General features: G+C 38.4%; 1 protein-coding gene across 1 annotated transcript in view; it reads left to right on the top strand.

The window, feature by feature from the left end:
* Positions 1 to 128: 128 nt before the first annotated feature.
* Positions 129 to 18,396, top strand: part of OBI1 (ORC ubiquitin ligase 1) — a 40,188-nt gene continuing 21,920 nt past the window's right edge. Inside the window, exons 1-4 of the mRNA XM_015061834.3 lie at positions 129 to 285; positions 12,465 to 12,600; positions 13,679 to 13,770; positions 16,314 to 16,562. Coding sequence (XP_014917320.1) covers positions 214 to 285; positions 12,465 to 12,600; positions 13,679 to 13,770; positions 16,314 to 16,562 — 549 coding nt within the window. The 5' untranslated portion in view covers positions 129 to 213. The remainder of the gene's footprint in view (positions 286 to 12,464; positions 12,601 to 13,678; positions 13,771 to 16,313; positions 16,563 to 18,396) is intronic.

Here is an 18,396-nt window from a genome sequence, read left to right as displayed (position 1 = left end):
GGGAGGAAAGGAAGGAAGCTCCGGAGGGAGGGAGGGAGGAAGGAAGGAAAGGAAAAGCCGTGGCGGCCGCACGTTTCAAAAGCGCGTTTTCGTTTCCTCTCCCGGCGGGCTGTGGCCCTGCCAGGCTGCCGTAGCCGGCCTCGCGCGGCCCCAGTCGCGGCTAGGAGCCGCCGTCGGCGGGACTTCCGTGTTGGCGGGATTCTGAACGCTGCCATGGCTCAGACCGTGCAGAACGTTACATTGTCGCTCACTCTGCCCATCACGTGCCACATTTGCTTGGGGAAGGTAATGGGTGATTCTGGGCACTTCTCGAAACAGGGTCGGGTATGAAGTCGCCCTCCGGAGCCGAGGGCGGTCTCCGTGTGTGGCGGGGACGGGGAGATGGGTGCAGACGCTTACCCGCGTTCTCCTCAGGCGCTGGGAGGCCGCGACCTGGGGGACGAAGGGAACCCGTCGTGGTTGCTGGGTTCATCCTCTGCGCCTTTTGGAGGGGGATGACAGCGGCCTGGGGTCTGAAGGAAGGGCGGCCAGGCGGCTCTGTTAGCTCCGCCGGCCTCACCCCGCCGGCCGACTCCGACGTCGAAGGAGGCCTCGGCAGTAAGGAATCGCAACAGTATTTTACGCCCCTTTGCCACCTGTGTGGCGTGTATGAAGCCCGTTAAAGCACGTTTCCTGGGAGTCTTGCCCAAGATTCCTTCGTCCCCTGCACAAGTGGAATGTTCTTGTCCTTGGGCCTGCCCGCTGTGCTAATTGGAGAGTCTTTTCCATTTCCAACATCCTTTCCTTTGCTTAACCCTGCCTTTAGAATGTCCTTTGCTCTGGGTTCAAAATTTGAAAGGTAAATAGTACCCACCCCTGAGTGGTATTAAGAATGAGAGGCATGGTCTTTTGGAACCATTCAGCGATGAGATGGAATCCCCGCTCTTTGTGTTGCAAGAGGTGTCTAACGTGTTTGTGAAGCTAGATAAAGTAGTTCTGAATTAGAAACGGAATTTTGAAGAGTCTGATGCATTCGTCTCTTCTTTCATTTCCGTTTGTGCCTCCCATTTGGTTTTTAAAAGAGCGTTTCTTTAACGCATAGATCAAGAAAGAAGATCCTATGGATGAGCAGTCAGACTTTTTTCCCACCCCGAATTGTTTTTACATTTGTGATGTGTCTGTTTACCCTCGAGTGCAGACTGAAACTACAGCCTCCTGCATGGAATTGAGACCTAGAAACTTCATAGAGCAAACATTGGAGTGCCAGCCAGTATGATCATCTGCCTTAGGTGTTTGGGGTTCTGTGTGAATTTAAGAGTTCAAGCAGTAGTAGGAAGTCAGGCTTGGAAGCAACTGATAACTCTTGGTATCAGTCAGAATGAAATGCCAAGGAAATAGCAAATGTGCTGTGAGAGCATACAGGTGATGGCTTGATCAATTCTGACTGGAGAGATCAAGGATGGTGGCGTAGAGGGTGGTATTTGAGCTGGTATTTGCTGCCACTGCCTACATACAGAGCTGGGAGGAGGGGGAGATGATGTTTATATTTACTAGTCTACATTTGGTTTCTGACATGAAGTTGCCACAAGTACAGGTTAAGTTCTGAGTGCATTTACTCTCAACAGTAGCATTAAAAGCTGATAAAAATACCTTGGGAAATAATTTTCCTTTGGTCTTAGTTGTACACATTATGTCTAGTTTCCATTAGTTAATAGGCTCTTTTGCAGTTGTGTTGACAATGTGTTCTGCCTGGTTGATTTTCCATACCTGTGCTTTTTGTGTTTAACAAAAAAGGATACCTAGTAGGATACAGTGATTTGCAGTTTACAGAATGCTCTTGTATGCAATTAATTACTTCATTTACTCATTTCACCAGTGCTATGAAATAGATAGGGCTGGTTGCCCCATTTTTTTGACATAAGAAAGCTAAGGCTTAGAGTCTCTGGCTTGAACCTCTGTTATCATTTGTCTCTTCAGTAAATTACTTCCTAAAAACTCACATGAGCTCATCTGTGATAGCAGACACTCTTGTAGTGTGCCTCCTCCCCTCATCCCTTTCTCTCTTTTTTTCCTGTATTGCTTAGCTGTGTTCTAAAATGAAATCTAATAAAAGATTAATGGTTTGTAAACAGGCGTCTTCTTCTGTCTACTGTGGAAGCATAAATGTACTGAAGGCCTGAGTTCTGTGTTCAGACTATGAGTTTTAGCTTCTTCCATTTGCTAGTTCTGTGACCTTACACAAGTTACTTAACCTGTCTCAGAACAGTTTCCTTATCTGTGAATGGGAATGGTAATAGAAGCAACACTCTTTCTTGCATTCTGGGCACAATTAAATGAAGTAATTCAATTGTAGTGTTTAGCATAAGGTCTGGGGGCATAATAATATTCAATAAACATTAAACTTTAGTGTGGGCACTGAGACAGGCCCTCAAATGAGGAAACCAGCCTTTCTAGTAACTGTTCTTCCCAGTTGCTTCCTGAGGAAGTGCACTCATTCTATGAAGATTTGCTTTCCCAATGGAGTGGGACCTGTTTGTTCTAGAAATTGCCACAGTACATCCAGGTTTTAACTGGTTCCATATAACTGCTGCCTTTTATACAGTTAAAGGAAATCTGATCTGTTTGGGCCACTTAACCCTCACCACATAATGGCAATTGTGGAGTACTGGAGATAGCATGACCTGGGGTAGTACCATGTTTCCAATGCCGCGTCCACCTCCCTGACACACACCTCTGGCCACCTCTGACATCTGCCTTAAGGTCCTTTTTGACTAGCCCTCTCTCAGATAACCATTCTTTTGCTGCCCTCATTATTTGTCCAAAAATCTCACCATTAGCAAGATTCTTTTCTTTTGATTGTTCAACAGAATTAGGAGCCATTATCCCTGAGAGGTCACTGTTAAAAAAAAAAAAAAGAAAAGGAAAGAAAAAAAAGTGCATATTACCTTAAAGGAAGAGTTGGGGGTGGGAGAGACCTTAAATCTGAATAGATAATATAGATGCTGACAGGGATGGGGAAGAATAGAGACGTAAGAGTAGTGGAGATAGCCTAAGTATGCACACTGTCAATACTTGGTCTTTTGGATACAAATGTACTTAAAATTGGACAGTTTAGACATTTTGCATTTTCTGCCTTTATCTGCCTTAGCCTTAAAGGTGGATTCTTTCTGCTTAATAATGTTTAGCAACCTTGCCAATATCTCAAGAGCTCTATGTGTTTGAAGAAGTTAGATACACATCCTGTGGGATGAGTTATGTGTAATATATTTTCTTGCCTATTCCTCCTTAATTTTTTCCTTTTGCCTAGAACTAGTGGGCCAGCAAGCAGAAATACAGGTTCAGGATATCAGTTAAGTGACATTTAGGTCCTGGTACCAGATTGCTACAGACCAGTTTATCTCTAGATAATTCCAGTCATTTTTCTCATCAATTAGGATTCCAACTGCAAAATCAAATTATTGTTGCATGTTTTTGACTAAGTCTGCATTTTTCCGTGAGTAACATGTCTCCCAATGTAGACTATAGTTAGTTTAATGAAAGGTGAAGGAGGTTTTGAAGTGAAGTGACAAGCAACTAGACTTCTGGTGCTCTTCAACGTTAGTATATCATATTCAGTTATTCGTCACTTGAGTATAAGTCCAGTTTGAGACTTCAATATAAAAAAACTAGAGTATTTTGAAATTTAGAAAGGAGTTGAAATTGAGGTTCAAATATGTGGAATGGAATTGTGTTGGAATGAATGGACATAATAGCAAATCTTTAAATACAGACTATTTTTCATTTGGAAGGGAATCAAGCTTTGTGTAGCTCTACAGTATTAAGATTTGTACTTATGTAAGGGCAAGCCCTGTGGCTGAAATAATCCAAAATGAAATCACCTTCCTTAGGATATGGGGTATGTGTCTCTTGCAGTGTCCAAAGTAGGGTGGACTGTTTCAAGCTAAGAATACTACAGGAAGAATCCCTTCTTTGAGGGAGGCCTTGCTTTCCACCCATATTGTTGATTAAAAATGTTGACAAGGTAAGGCTAGGTAAGAAGCCTTATGCAACTAAATAATTAATCAGTGTTCATCAGGGGCTGTTGATTGGCCAGCATGTTCTCGACCTCAGTACATTGAGCCCACGTTTGATTCCTGATTGACTCTTCAGTTCCCAAGAGTGGATTGTACATAATTGTCACAAGTAATTTACTTTGACAAAAGCCATATGGACTACATTTTTTTCCTTTCCAAATTAAGTTTGAAGAATGCAGACACTTTCAAAAAATACAGTGTTATGTTTCTATGTACTTAGGGCATAATTTAAAAATTACTAAAAAAACAGTATTGATGTATCCTAATAATTTTAAGATTGGTATGTAAGAGCTGACATATTTACTAAAGAAATATGATTCTTGAAAGCATTCTAGGTAGTGATGAAGGTGGGGGAGGCAAGATATATTATTTTTTCTTTTACCTAGAAAGAAATGGAGACCTAAACCAATAGGTATTAAGCAACTTAGTTCTCAGGATCACATAGTTTTAAAGTTCTAGTACCTAAGTTTTGGCCCAGAGCCAAAGATTTCTTGAAACATAGCAAGAACAATCCAGAAATTTCATTTTGAAAAGTTTCCAAAATCCCCAAATTGAGGCAGAGGAGTTATTATTACCCATCATTTTTATACCTCAGCCTTCTTTTTCAGTCTTTCTAGGTCTTCCCTAGTGAAACCCATAAAATTTTGACATAGGTGCAAGAAAGAATATTATTTGAAGAAAAATGAACTCGAGTCTCTAGCAAAGATGATAAAAGGCACAGGAACTGACTTTAAGTGTAATTGCCAGGCCAGTTAAGTTGCTTTTCCTTCCCATCACTTCTCTCAGTGGCCTTTTTCTACAGCCCCTATTGACCCCAAAGTCTTGTTCCAAATTTCTTGCTTCTTTCAGGCATGTGCTCTCTATTTCTTACTCCCAGATTATTGTTCACTAACTCTGTACTAAGGAAGAAAAAACTATTTCTTAGTTGAAAGAGCACTCACTTTGCAGTTGGATCACATTGAATGATGGTTAAATACTGGTTCTGCCACTTATAACCTGTGTTATTTTTTCCTTGAGTCTCAGTTTCCACAGCTGATAATGAATTTGATACTACCAACCCCATTAGGTTGTTAGGGAAATATGTGAATAGTTTACACCAGTGGTTCTGAAAGGGTTGGGAGTGGATTTCATCCTGCAGGGACATTTGGCAGTGCCTAGAGACGCCTCTGATTGTCACCAGCGGTGTGCTACTTGCGTCTACTGGGTAGAGCCCAGGGATGTTGCTAGCTAAACATCCTACAATATACAGGACAGATCCCTATATCAAAAAGTTCTTCAGTCCAGGGGCCCCTGGGTAGCTCAGTTGGTTGAGCGTCAGACTCTTGGTTTTGGCTTGGGTCATGATCTCATGGTTTGGTTTGTGGGTTTGAGCCCCTGGTCCGGCTGACAGTGTGGTGCCTGCTTGGCCCTCTCTCCCTCTCTCTCTGCCCCTCCCTCACTTGCATGCATACTCTCAAAATAAATAAACTTAAAAAAAAAAAAGTTCTTCAGTCCAGAATGTCAGTAGTGCTGAATTTGGGAAACCTTGTCCTAAACCAGTGTTTAATAACTCCTAGTAGGTGAGTCCAGGATGATATGGATATTAATGAATAACCGATTTTGACATGACTTCTCTCAGGTACATCTATTTTTTAAGAAAGGAGCTTTGGTGGTAGAGTCGTCTCTTAAAATTGAAACATCTTCAAATAAAAGAAATGAAAACTGTGTAGTAGAATTACAGATTTAGGGTTAATCTTTTCTGCATCTAGGATTGCCCTCTCAGGCCCATTTCAGTGATAAGAGCCCACTTTTCTTTTTTTTTTTTAATTTTTTTAATGTTTATTTATTTTAGAGAGAGAGACAGACAGAGTGCAAGTAGGGGAGAAGCAGAGAGACGGAGACACAAAATCTGAAGCAGGCTCCATGCTCTGAACTGTCGGCACAGAGCCCGACGTGGGGCTCGAACTCACAAGCAGTGAGATCATGACCTGAGCTGAAGTCAGATGCTCAACCGACTGAGCCACCCAGGTGCCCTAAAGAGCCCACTTTTCATACCTTGCTTTCTCTTCCATTCCTCCTCCTCCTCACCACCCTCAGGGTGCATTATCCTAGACTATCATTTCAACATCCTTACTCTAGATGAGTGTGGAATTGTACATGTCACTTGCCATTGTTGACTTGCATTTTTATTTCATAAGAATACTGTTTTACTGCCACAGATCTCATTTGAGAGTAAATTGGATGGAAAGTTTAATAATATAGGCAAATTATGACTATTTCTTTATCTCAGAAAGTTTTTATTGAAGAAAATTATATGCATATTTTGATACTGTATATACCAGGATCTTGGTAGAGGAAGATGGGTGGACAGGAATTGTGGGAGGGCTAGATGCTTTGTATTTTGCTCTTATAGATTACAGTCAAATAAATAACAAGTAATTTGTTTTAGTAGTTCTTTCTTATTTATAGGTTTCTATTCTCCTAAGGTAAATTTAAACCATTGTTTAGAAATAATCATCTGATAAGTACTTAGTCCAAAGAAGTGAATTAGTCAATGTTTCAAAACTCCAACCCAATGAGAGTGACAATACCGGGTATCAAACAGTGAAAATAATTCTCCTGTGGTGGCATTGCCAGTGGCTCTTAGCAGACAGAGTCAAGTTGTCTGCCTGTGGTTGTTCTTCTATATAATTTGGTGTATTAAATGGAAAGGTTAAACTTTTGCTGTTTCACAGTTTGGCAGTGGCCATTGACCTTTTGCTTCTTGAGACACTTAAAGGAACGTTATCTCAGCCTTTCATTTTAATACATCAAAATTCACTTGTATTAATCTTAGAGTGTGCCAGGCATTATAGCAAGTGCTATAGGTGAATACAAAGATGAGCATGCCCCTCTCCTGCCCCCAAGGAGCCTGAAATCTAACAGGGAGAACAGAATGTAAACAATTTTCTAAGTAAAGCACAATGCAGATAGAAGTGAACATTAAATCAATGCATAAGGAGTACCCTTAGGAAAATCAGACAAAGACCCGGTTAATTCTAAAAAGGATTAATGAAGGGCTTGCAGAAGAGGTAGCAGTTGATCTTCATCTTAAAAGCTGGAAGGGAGTCTATTTTCATTGGGGAAGCTGGAGGCCAGCAGGATATATCAAGCTAAGAAATGAGAGCACAATAAACAGGGAGCTTCCAATGTGCCTATTAATTTGGTGAACATCAAGTAGATCTGTGTGCTTGAAGTGCAGGTTATATCAAGTATTGAAATAGAAGATCAGTATCGAAATAGCAGACGAAATGGCTACTTAAGAACCAGATTATGTTGTTCTTTGAATGCTATACTTAAAACTGTGAACAGGGAAAAATCATTGCTGTTTTGCAGGAGAGCAGTGAAAGCTGCTGATACTTATTTTAGAAAGGTAGCTCTGGCATCAGTATGAAAGGTGGACAGAACTGAATGTTTGGAAGCCAGGAAGCTTGTGAGGAGGTAGGTCATTGCAGTAGATCCAAGGGTAAAGGAATGAGAACCTGAACTCATTGAGGTGAAGATGGAAAAGAAGGGATACATGATAGGTAAAAATAAAACAAAACAAAAAACATTTGGAGGTAGATTTGCCATATTTTGACATTCTGGGATGGACTTTTTTCACATTATAACTGAAAAAAAATTTTTTTAATGTTTATTTTGAGGGAGAGAGAGACAAAGTGCGAGCGGGGAGGGCAGAGAGAGAGGGAGACATAGAATCCGAAGCAGGCTCCAGGCTCTGAGCTGTCAGCACACAACTTGACGCGGGGCTTGAACCCACAAACCATGAGATTGTGACCTGAGCCGAAGTCGGACACTTAACCGACTGAGCCACCCACGCGCCCCTTCACATCATAACTTTTTGAAACCTGGCTGTATCTTACAAGTGATGGCATATTACAGTTGTATTTGGCAGCATTTTCCATTCTGTTTTCTTAGTGGCACATAAAATATTGGTGCATCTTAAAGTCTCTGGCTTCTTAGACTTGATACATGATACCAGAATTTGGTGAAAGATTGGATGGTGAGGATAAGTGAGTCAGAGATAGCTCTGAGTGCTTTAGCCCAAGTAATGAGGCAGTACTGCCATGAACTTAGATGAGGAATGCAGCAGGAGGAGCAAATGTGTGGAGGAGGCCAAGTTCAGTTTTGAACATGCTGTGGTTGAGGCAGCTACAAGATCCTTCCATGGTAGGATTAGCTCCTAAGCATATGGAGATAGTAATGTTATTACCTTTTCTTTTCTTTTCTTTTTTCTTTCTTTCTCTCTTTTTTTTTTTAGGATTGTTTTGTGGTACTCTCTGTATTTACATCTTTACATTTCTAAATCTTAATGCCTGAATGAAAAGTACACTGAGTTAAACCACTGTTTTCAGAGGCAGAAGCTCGTTGTCACTAAAGGGCTTGCCCAAGATCGAACAGCTCAAATGGCAGAGCTGGAGTTGGCCCCAGGTTTATCTCTCAAAGCCTGAGCTCTGCCACTTACTGAGGTCCAGTTACAGAGGGTTCTCAGGAGTTGTCATAGGAAAGATGTTAACATCATGTGATACATGAGATTAAGAGAGGAAATAGAACTATGCCAGATAAGATGGCCCAGGAAAAAACATTAGAGAAAGCAGCTCTACCACCTCCGGTATTTTGATTAGAAGCAACTTACCCTCTGATCCTCTTTTCATTGTGACTCCTCTCCAGCATTACTTCAGCCTTATCAAGACCAGTTCATTGGCTCTATGAACATCGCTTTTTCACCGTCATCATTACCATTCATACACTCATGTCCCTTGTTAGCTGTGGACATTTATGGTCATCATTCCCTTGTCTCTCTCTTTCTCCTTGGCAAAAATCCAACTCTGAGTAAACTGTACTACTCATTTGCTTCCTGCCTGAAACTGAACAGGTAAAAATTGGTAAGAAAAATACACATCTATGTTCAATTGGTCTTAGTTTATAGTCAAAACCACAGATCTCAAATAGGAACTCAACAATGTTTGGCAATCCTGACAAAATTACTAGTAAGTTTACTTTTTCACTTTTCAAAATAACTGCTTTTATCCTATTTTCTCAAGTTAATATCCCTACCCAACTTCTCACTCTCAATTGGTAACCTCACCTTGTATTTAATGATAAAATATAGGCATTTGGAACAGTTTTCCATCAGCAGATCTTCCAACCTTTGCATTTGTTCTCACACCCTCAGTCTTCCCTTTTGTTACAATGAAAGACAGATCCTCAATCCCATAAAAGCCAAACCTCTGCTTTGTGCTTTGGATTTCATTACCTCTTGACTTCTTAGGGACTTTGCTGCCTATGGCTCTGATCCCTGCTTTTCTTTCTTCATCATTAATACTCCCTCCTTACCATAACGTTCCCATTGGCATTTCTTATCATGGTCTTATTTTTATGCTCACTCCTTTACAGCAAAACATGAAAGAATTGTCTATATTCTGTCATCACTTCACCTTCTCTGTCTCTCAGACTTCAATTAAGTTTCCACCCCTATCATTCACTGAAACAGTGCTTGTCAGTAACACATCACAATGACTTCCATGTAATTAAATCCCATAGTCATTTCTCTGTCCATATCAAGCTCATTTTCTTCTTATTTGACATGCTTGGCTACTGTCTTCCTCTTGAAAAACTTTTCTTGGCTTCTGTAAGACTAGTTCCCTTTGCTGTTGCTCCTTTTTTTCCTTCCTCTGCTTCCTGGAATGCCTTGTCTCCAGCTACTCTGCCCATGGAAGGGATCTCCTCCAGTCCTGTAGCTTTAATTTTTTATGCCAGTGATTCTCAGACTCTGCATTGTCCATTTAAAAGTCACCCTGGCATCACAGATTTAATATAGCCAAAACAGAGTTCTTGATTTCCACCACCTATAAGACTCCTCTTCCTCCACTTTTCTCACCTTAGTTAATGATAGCACCAACCATTGTGATGTCCAAAACCTTTTTTTAGATTGGAGAGGTATTTAACCTTAGTTGTGGGAGCAGTTACAGAGAAAATACTGATTGCTTTTATGGGGTGCCTGGGTGGCACAGTCGGTTGAGCATTTGACTCTTGATTTGGGCTTAGGTTATGATCCCAGGATTGTGGGATGGAGCCCCGCATCAGGCTGCACACTGAGTATGGCGTCTGCTTAAAATTCTCTTTCCCTCTCTCCCCACCCCCCCTCTTTCTCTCTCTCTCTCTCTGTCCCCCTCCCTCCCTGTACCCCTCTCCCCTGCTCATGTTCTATCTCTACAATAAAAAAAAAAAAATACTGATGGCCTTTAAATGAGCTTCTAATGAGGGAAGCCTGTAGTGAGTAGGAGACCATCTTGAATCTCCTTAAATGTGCACAGTTTTATGTTTTGACCATTGGCTTTCATCCATTTTAGATGAGTTCATGACTTAAAAAAAAAAAAAAAAGACATTAAATCGCTGCTTTAAAAGCCCAAGAAGATAAGTTTTCTTTCATTAGCTGAGTTTCTTAATTTAGGGGTATATGTACTTCTAGGAGTATTGCAGGAATGTGGTGTGTGTGTATGTGTGTGTGTGTTGCAGGAAGCTACAGGCTAGATAAGGCAATATCTTTTTGGTATGTAGTTTGAGAAATTTTTTCTTCTTAAAACATTTCATGACTTAAAGATGAAATTAAAACACCCAAAAATATATAATGGTCTGGACTCGGATGCATCACTTGACTTTTTAGGAAAAAACAGAACCTGCAAAGGAAGTTCCAACTTGTCTGCCTCTTGAGACTCTGACCAAGAATACGTCCTAGATAAACATTCACTCCTTGCTCTGTAGGTAGGCTCACTTTAGAAGAAGAGTTTGAGAAGCTGTCCTTCATGGTCTCATTCATTCATTCATTCAGATCAGTCCTGTCCAATCATTTGAACTGAATGAATTAGAATTGGTTTCTCTAAAAGGAAGTCTAAATGCATGCTGAATTATCTTCTCTTATTTAGTTTTCGTATGTTAGTGTTCATAATCCAGGGAGCATCTAAACGTTTGGAAAGCCAGACAAAGACCAGAGAGTGAGTGAGTCCGTCCGTCCTTCCTTCCTTCCTTCCTTCCTTCCTTCCTTCCTTCCTTCCTTCCTTCCTTCCTTCCTTTTTTTAGGTTTATTTTTTTTATTTTGAGAGAGAGAGTGTGTGTGAGCTGGGGAGAGGCAGAGAGAAAAGGAAAGAGAGAATCCCAAGTAGGCTTCATGCTGTCAGCGCAAAGCCCGATGTGGGGCTTGAGCTCAAGAATTGTGAGATCATGGCCTGAGCCGAAACCAAGAGTCTGACACTTAACCAGCTGAGCCACCCAGGCACCCCAACCAGAGAGTTCTTCACAGTGAGACTGAAAATGATTAGCTGCCTATCTTGAACTGCCTTACACCTGTGATTTCTCTGAGGGCGGAGACCCCTTTCAAATGAACGAATACTCATAGTGTCTTTCTGAGGCAGATACAGGACAGCACAAGCGTTTCCTCTGCAGAAAGTGTTTTGTGGTGGTTCTGTCTCTTCCTTATCTCTCTGCTTCCTCTGCTTTCTCTTGATCTTCTGGTCTCTAGTGCAGGACTCTCAAATGGTATTTTTATGATTAGAACAGGAAAATATTGAAAATGCTGTAAAGTGTTTTGAGTCCCACAGTAACATTTCTTTGTAAATCAAGTGAAAGCCTAAGCATTTCGGTGTTATTTTGGTTTCTATTTTAAAATTTTTGCTGGTTGAAGAATATTAAGTCATTATTCCCTCCGGCAAGTTCCCTACCTAATTAATGTTAAATATTGTCTTAATAGCAGTTACTTAATCTAACACATTTTTTTGAGTACCTACTGTGTATTAGGCTGCCTTCTAGGCATCAGGGATTTAGGCATGAATGAGACGAAGGAAGTTCTTGCTCTCGTGCAGCTTCCTTTCTAATGGAAGAGATAGACAATAAATACATAAACAAACTAGTATCAGGTAGAAAACTGAAGTAATTTCTCTCTTCTATTTTCTGTCTTATAAAACAACTACACACAGTCAAAACACATAGTTAATCCTGACTGAGCCACCTAATTGCTTCACACTTTGGTTACCTCATTTGTGATGTATGTTTCCTGTGTTTACTTCACAGGATTATTTAAAACAAAACAAAAACAGAGAAAGTGCATGTGAAAGCCCTTTGTAAAATATAAAACGACATAAATGTAAAGTATTAGTATTTGTGCTTGTTTAAATGGAGTCAGAGATTTGTGTGTTTAGTGTATGTCCGTATTTCCATCAGCACTGTTTGCTGTTTAAATTATAAACCAATGTTTTTTATAAATCCTAGATAATTTCCTTTTAAAACACCTACTCTACTGTATTCTAGAGAAGCAATTTTTTTGCCCTGAACTAAACCTATTGGGATTCTAGTTATGACTGTTGCCCTGTACTAAAAGTAATGTTTCTGTTTTCAAAGGTACGCCAGCCTGTCATATGCATCAACAACCATGTATTTTGTTCAATTTGTATCGATTTGTGGTTGAAGAATAATAGCCAGTGTCCAGCTTGCAGAGTCCCCATCACTCCTGAAAATCCTTGCAAAGAGATTATCGGTAAGGGCCTATTTTATAAACATATAGAAACAGATTTGAAACAATCTCTAAATAGTGTATATTTGGAGGAAGACGAAAATAGACAGTTTTCACTGATGTCATTTTGCCATTATCGAAGTACTAGTAGGACTTGGAACTAAGAAATCTGAAGAAGAATCAGAGATTGTTCCAAGGTTACTTTCTTGGGTACCTGGGTAAAATCTAGTAGAGGAGTATTTTTCTGCTGTGAACTTTGTTGATGAAAATAATTTGAATGTATTTCCCCAGCTTCTCTTCACGTCCCTCTCCTGCCTTTGTTCATTCTTATATAAGTGATACTTCATAAATTCTCTCAAGTAAAATAGTTCAGGCATCCTTGTATTTGGATAGAATGTCCTGAAAAACAACATCTGTAAAATGCCTTTGCTATCATGATACTAAGAAGTACAAAGAAAATAACCATAGCATAAGTAAAGAGCTCTCAGGAAGAATTCATTTTGAGTGTACTTGTATTGAGTTATGTGCATACAGTTAATGCTGTTATTCATAATCCATTGTAACTGGGTTGTTAGATTCAGTAAAAAGACACATTAATCTTTTTATTTGTGTTACCAGTAACTAGGTATGTTTGAATACATTGGTTATAATAATATTTATATCCTATATGATTATATATGATGTATATAGGTAAACATTTGATAATTGTATGAAATTTAAATTGGTAATATGGATAATATATTACATAATCATTGGTTAAATATAAATATAACCATTGGATTTATATTATTTAACATTTGTCTTGTATTCAAATTTTGCAGTAGTACAAATGTGACAACAAAATATAGCCTTTGCTTTCATTGAATTTAATAAGATACACAGGTAAGTAAACACACATGATATTTTATTGAAGGTATTTCTTGTGGCATTATTTGATATTTATCTTTTCTCAAGATCAAGATAGAGAAAAGGCCTAAGTGGCAGCCCCAAGTATGAAGCAATTAAGATGGAGAACCATATAAAACAATAAGAAAAAAGTTTATCTTTCTTTTCGTACTGTTTAAATCACAAAGAAAGTTACTTTTTTTTTTTTGTCCTGTAGGAGGGACAAGTGAAAGTGAACCTATGCTAAGCCATACAGTCAGGAAGCACCTTCGGAAAACTAGACTTGAGTTACTCCACAAAGAATATGAGGTAAATAATACTTACAATTTAAAATGAGGACAGCATTGAATTCAAGGTAAAACTGAGCTGTCTCAGTCTCTGGACTTCTTAGAGTAAACATCCAATGAAATCTTATTTTATCTTATTTTTTAATGTTTATTTCTGAGAGAGAGAGAGAGAGAGAGAGAGAGACAGAGCATGAGCAGGGGAAGGGCAGAGAGAGAGGAAGACACAGAATCTGAAGCAGGCTCTAGGCTCCGAGCTGTCAGCACAGAGCCCAACGTGGAGCTAGAACCCACAAACTGTGAGATTATGACCTGAGCTGAAGTCAGACACTTAACTAACTGAGCCACCCAGGTGCCCGAAATCTTATTTTAGATGCCAATTTAAATATATCTTATTTGAGGGGCGCCTGACTGCCTCAGTCAGTAAGGCATGCGACTCTTGATCTCAGGGTTGTAAGTTCAAGCCCCATGTTGGGTAGGGAGCCTACCAAAAAAAAATACCTTATTTGATGAACTTTTTTTCTTTTTTCCTTTTCTATTTCAAATAGAAGACAGCAACAAATACAAGCATTTCTTTTTTCCTTTCTTTAATTTCAAATTTGTCAACAGACATCATTTTATAAGTATTTGCTCCCTCAAGAAGTTGGGAAACAAAGGAAACTCACTTGTTAAAGTCAGTCTTCCAGCCCCCACAAGGCATTATGAATGCTCTGGTAAACAGTGACTATAACCTTCATTCCATTTGGTTTGTCTATTAACTCACTGATAATTTATGCTCGTTAGTTTTGGTAAAGTAAATATACTTATGTCAGCTACCAGCAAAGAGATTTTGGTGTGAAATATGCTATTTTCTATTTTTTTTTTTTTTGCACGTTAACCGTGATTTTTTTTAAATAAAAATTGCATGTATTTAAGGGGCACAACATGATGTTTTGATATACATATCCATTGTGAATGATTGCATCAGTCAAGTTAATAAACATAGCCATCTCATCATATGCTTTTTTATTTTTGTGCTGTGAACATCTGAAATATGCCCTGCTAGCAAATTTCTAGTATTCAGTACTACAATATTCTGATATTCAGCCTACAGTATTAACTGTAGTTCTCATGCTGTACATTAGATCTCTAGACTTACTCATCCTACAACTTTGTATATATTGACCCATCTTGTTTCTTCCACCTCCCCATCTGCCCTACCTCCCTACCCTAGATAACCACTGTTTAACTGTCTGCTTGTATGTATTCAGCATTTTTAGATACCACATATAAGTAGGATCATGCGGTAGTTTTCTTTCTTGTGAAGGTGATTTGACATGGGAATGGAAATTTTCCAAATTAGTTTCATGCTTATGGCATATGTATGTTTTTGAATAGTAACCATTAAGCCCAGTTGTTATTTTATGTTGACTAAGGAGGGGATATTATTAATCTCTTATTTTGACACAGAATATTTTTTTTAATTATTGTTATTTTTTTTAATGTTTATTTAAAAAAAATTTTTTTAACATTTATTTATTTTTGAGAGACAGAGCACGAGCAGGAGAGGGGCAGAGAGAGAGAGGGAGACACAGAATCCGAAGCAGGCTCTAGGCTCTGCGCTGTCAGCACAGAGCCCGATGCAGGGCTCAAACCCGTGAACCATGAGATCATGACCTGAGCCGAAGTCGGATGCTTAACCTACTGGGCCACCCAGGCGCCCCTTGACACAAAATATTTTGAAGTATATGCATGGAAACTGCTTCAGTTGCCTCAAAAACGTTTGAAATAAAGTGGGGCATAAATAAATGACTGTATAAATGTTGATTCATATATGTTTTCCTATTCTTATTTGTTTATTCATTAATATATTAATTCCAACAAATAAAGTGATTTTCTTATAATGCAATAGTACTATCTATATTAATTCTAAAATGTATTCTTAAATACTTAATATTTATCATACTTAGGTCCTAATCAGATTAATCCTTTAAGAGTTCTGGCTTATTGAGCTACTTGCCAGTTTATTTTCTAACAACAGAATTTCTAACAGTCTTAGTTTAAGATGAAATATCTATTATAGATTAATAAATGGTATCACAAAAAAGAGTTCTAGATCAAATGTTTAGTAACTGGGTTTAAGATAATAAGCAGTTCCAGATGGGGAAAACTAATACTTGAAATAGTCATAGTGGTAATGGAAGAACCAGAATGTAGAAAAGTTAAAAGTAAAACTAAAAATGACACAAATTATTCTGAAATGGAAAGTGGAAGGAAATGGGTTCCTTGTTGAATTCATGTGACTTGTCTTGTTTTCTGGATATCTTCAATAAAATCAAAGATTTGACATATTTATTTTTTTAACCACAAACTATCACTGAATTAAAATGAAAGCAGTGGAAATGCCAGTTTTATTTTGAGAATTTCAACTGTACGTGACTTTCTGCCTACAGAACTATTCTGATGCGTAACTAATCTGTGTATCTACAGAATTTTGAGTATAAAATTTAAAAATACATTGATCTCTGTTTAGCATACATATGTGTTCAGTATCTGTGTCTATCTAATGGATGCGCACTTCTTTATCAGGATGAAATAGATTGTCTGCAGAAAGAGGTAGAAGACCTTAAGAGTAAAAATCTCAGCTTGGAGTCACAAATCAAGACTATTCTGGATCCTTTAACCTTGATGCAAAGCAGCCAAACTGAAGACAAACATCCAATTGCAGACAATCCAAGTAAAATTGACCCAGAAACTGTAGCAGAGTGGAAGAAAAAACTTAGAACAGCAAATGAAATCTATGAAAAAGTGAAAGATGACGTGGATAAGTTAAAGGAAGTAAGTTGTGGTTTTTAAAAATTCTATTACAGTTGTTTTTAAAATTCTGTATTATAAGTACCTTCAAAAGTATAAATAGGCATATTATCTTGACTCATTAGAAGATGGTGGGAGAAGGACAGAAATCTCTGGATGAGCATTTATAAGCAATAGGAAAACTCTTTCCTCCTTAAATGTCATTAGCTGCCAAGAAATATCAGGCGGTTCCATTTGTGACTATAATTGGAGACTCTGTAGTGCTTCTATATGAGTTTGCGTCTTCTTGTAGACAAGTGACATCAGTTTAAAGGATGTGTTTCTATTTCCCCTCTTCGTGGTTTGGCTTAATTTTTCTTAAGCTTATGTCAGTGACTGGCCTGTATGCATAAAAACAAACATGTATCCATTTCCCTACCTATAAAAAGAAAAGTTTGGACTATATATTTTCTAGTACTACCATCCTCTGATTTTCAAGATTGTTAGTAGTTAGGCTTAATGACTAATTCCAAGGAAGCTGTGAGTAGCTGCTTTAGAATACTCCATGCAGAGGAGTATTAAAGCTTATGATGTGGGTTCATTTTTCTTCAGTTATTCTTCCGTTCATCCAACGAGATAAAGCACAGGTGAAAAAGGCAAACCTCTAGGAAAGGAGATGAGATCCATGCCATTAGTACAAGAGGTTATAATTGAGTGCTGTAGAGTTTTGTTGGCCAAAGGGACCAGCCTTTGACTTTGATTTCAAGTATATCCACAGTGGAGTTTTGTTGGGATGAATGGAGATGGTTTTGTGGTATCCATGTCTACAACCACCCATTTAACCTATCTGCATTCCCTTAAAATATTGTTACTGTGCCGAATTACTGAATCCTGCCTCCTTGAAATCATTAATGAGCTCCATATGATATTTTTAAAAAGTACCATCACCTACTACCCTCAGATCCTCAGCGAAGTTAAGTAGCATTGAAGTCTGCAACTTAGTGTAAATACTAAACCATCTTCACATACCCATGTATAAAATAAATGTTGTTTGGGCTCAACAAAGGCCAAAATGAGAGAAAAAAGGGAACTTAGTGCTTTTAGAGAAAAAATAAACTACAGATACAATGGTACTGAGTTTGTTACAAATTTAGGGAAAGTGTGTAGTTTCTTTAGATATTGAAGGGCAACATTAGCCTGTTGGTTTGTGTAAGAAGAGGATATGAAAAGGAAAGACAGCTGGAAAGTTATAGTATTTATCAATCTACCATGTCCCTTTTAACTTCCCTTTATCTTCTTGAGCCATAATTAGGTTCTACATGGTCTCCTTTATAGTTATTAAGTTTCATTTAAATTTTCGTTTCAATAAATGCTTCTTTGAAGATGAAGATCTATATGAAAACATTACTCATAAGAGTGGTGTAGGGAGTCTATGTGAAAAAAAGAGTTCCATAAAACACAGTTTTTCTTTGTTCTTTTAAAGGTCACATGTTAAATTCAATACCCAAAGCTACATTGAAACCTCAGAATTATTTGGGATATTTAATAAGCTAATTTTGGATGCCTAGTGGTGGTATTAGAGAGTATGAGGCAATAAACTGGGACACAAATGAATTAAAACACATGGAAGCAAAATTTGGATGTGAAGTACAAAATAAAAACATACTATAAATCAAATATAGGAGTAAATTTTGGATGTGAAACACAAAATAATAACATACTATAAATCAAATATAGGAGTACAGAAGATTCAGTCTACTTAGAATGAGTGACATGGACTTGTTTTCTGATGTTTCCAGGACTAAGTGAGTTTTGAAACCATTATGAGGCCAGTATCATTACCCAGTCAGTGTTGCAAATGTAAAATAGTTAGCCAAAG

The sequence above is a fragment of the Acinonyx jubatus genome, chromosome A1 (genome assembly GCF_027475565.1).
Source record: "Acinonyx jubatus isolate Ajub_Pintada_27869175 chromosome A1, VMU_Ajub_asm_v1.0, whole genome shotgun sequence".
NCBI lineage: Eukaryota > Metazoa > Chordata > Mammalia > Carnivora > Felidae > Acinonyx > Acinonyx jubatus.
Note: the sequence above shows the minus strand (reverse complement) of the source record. Positions and strands in the feature narration are given on the sequence as shown.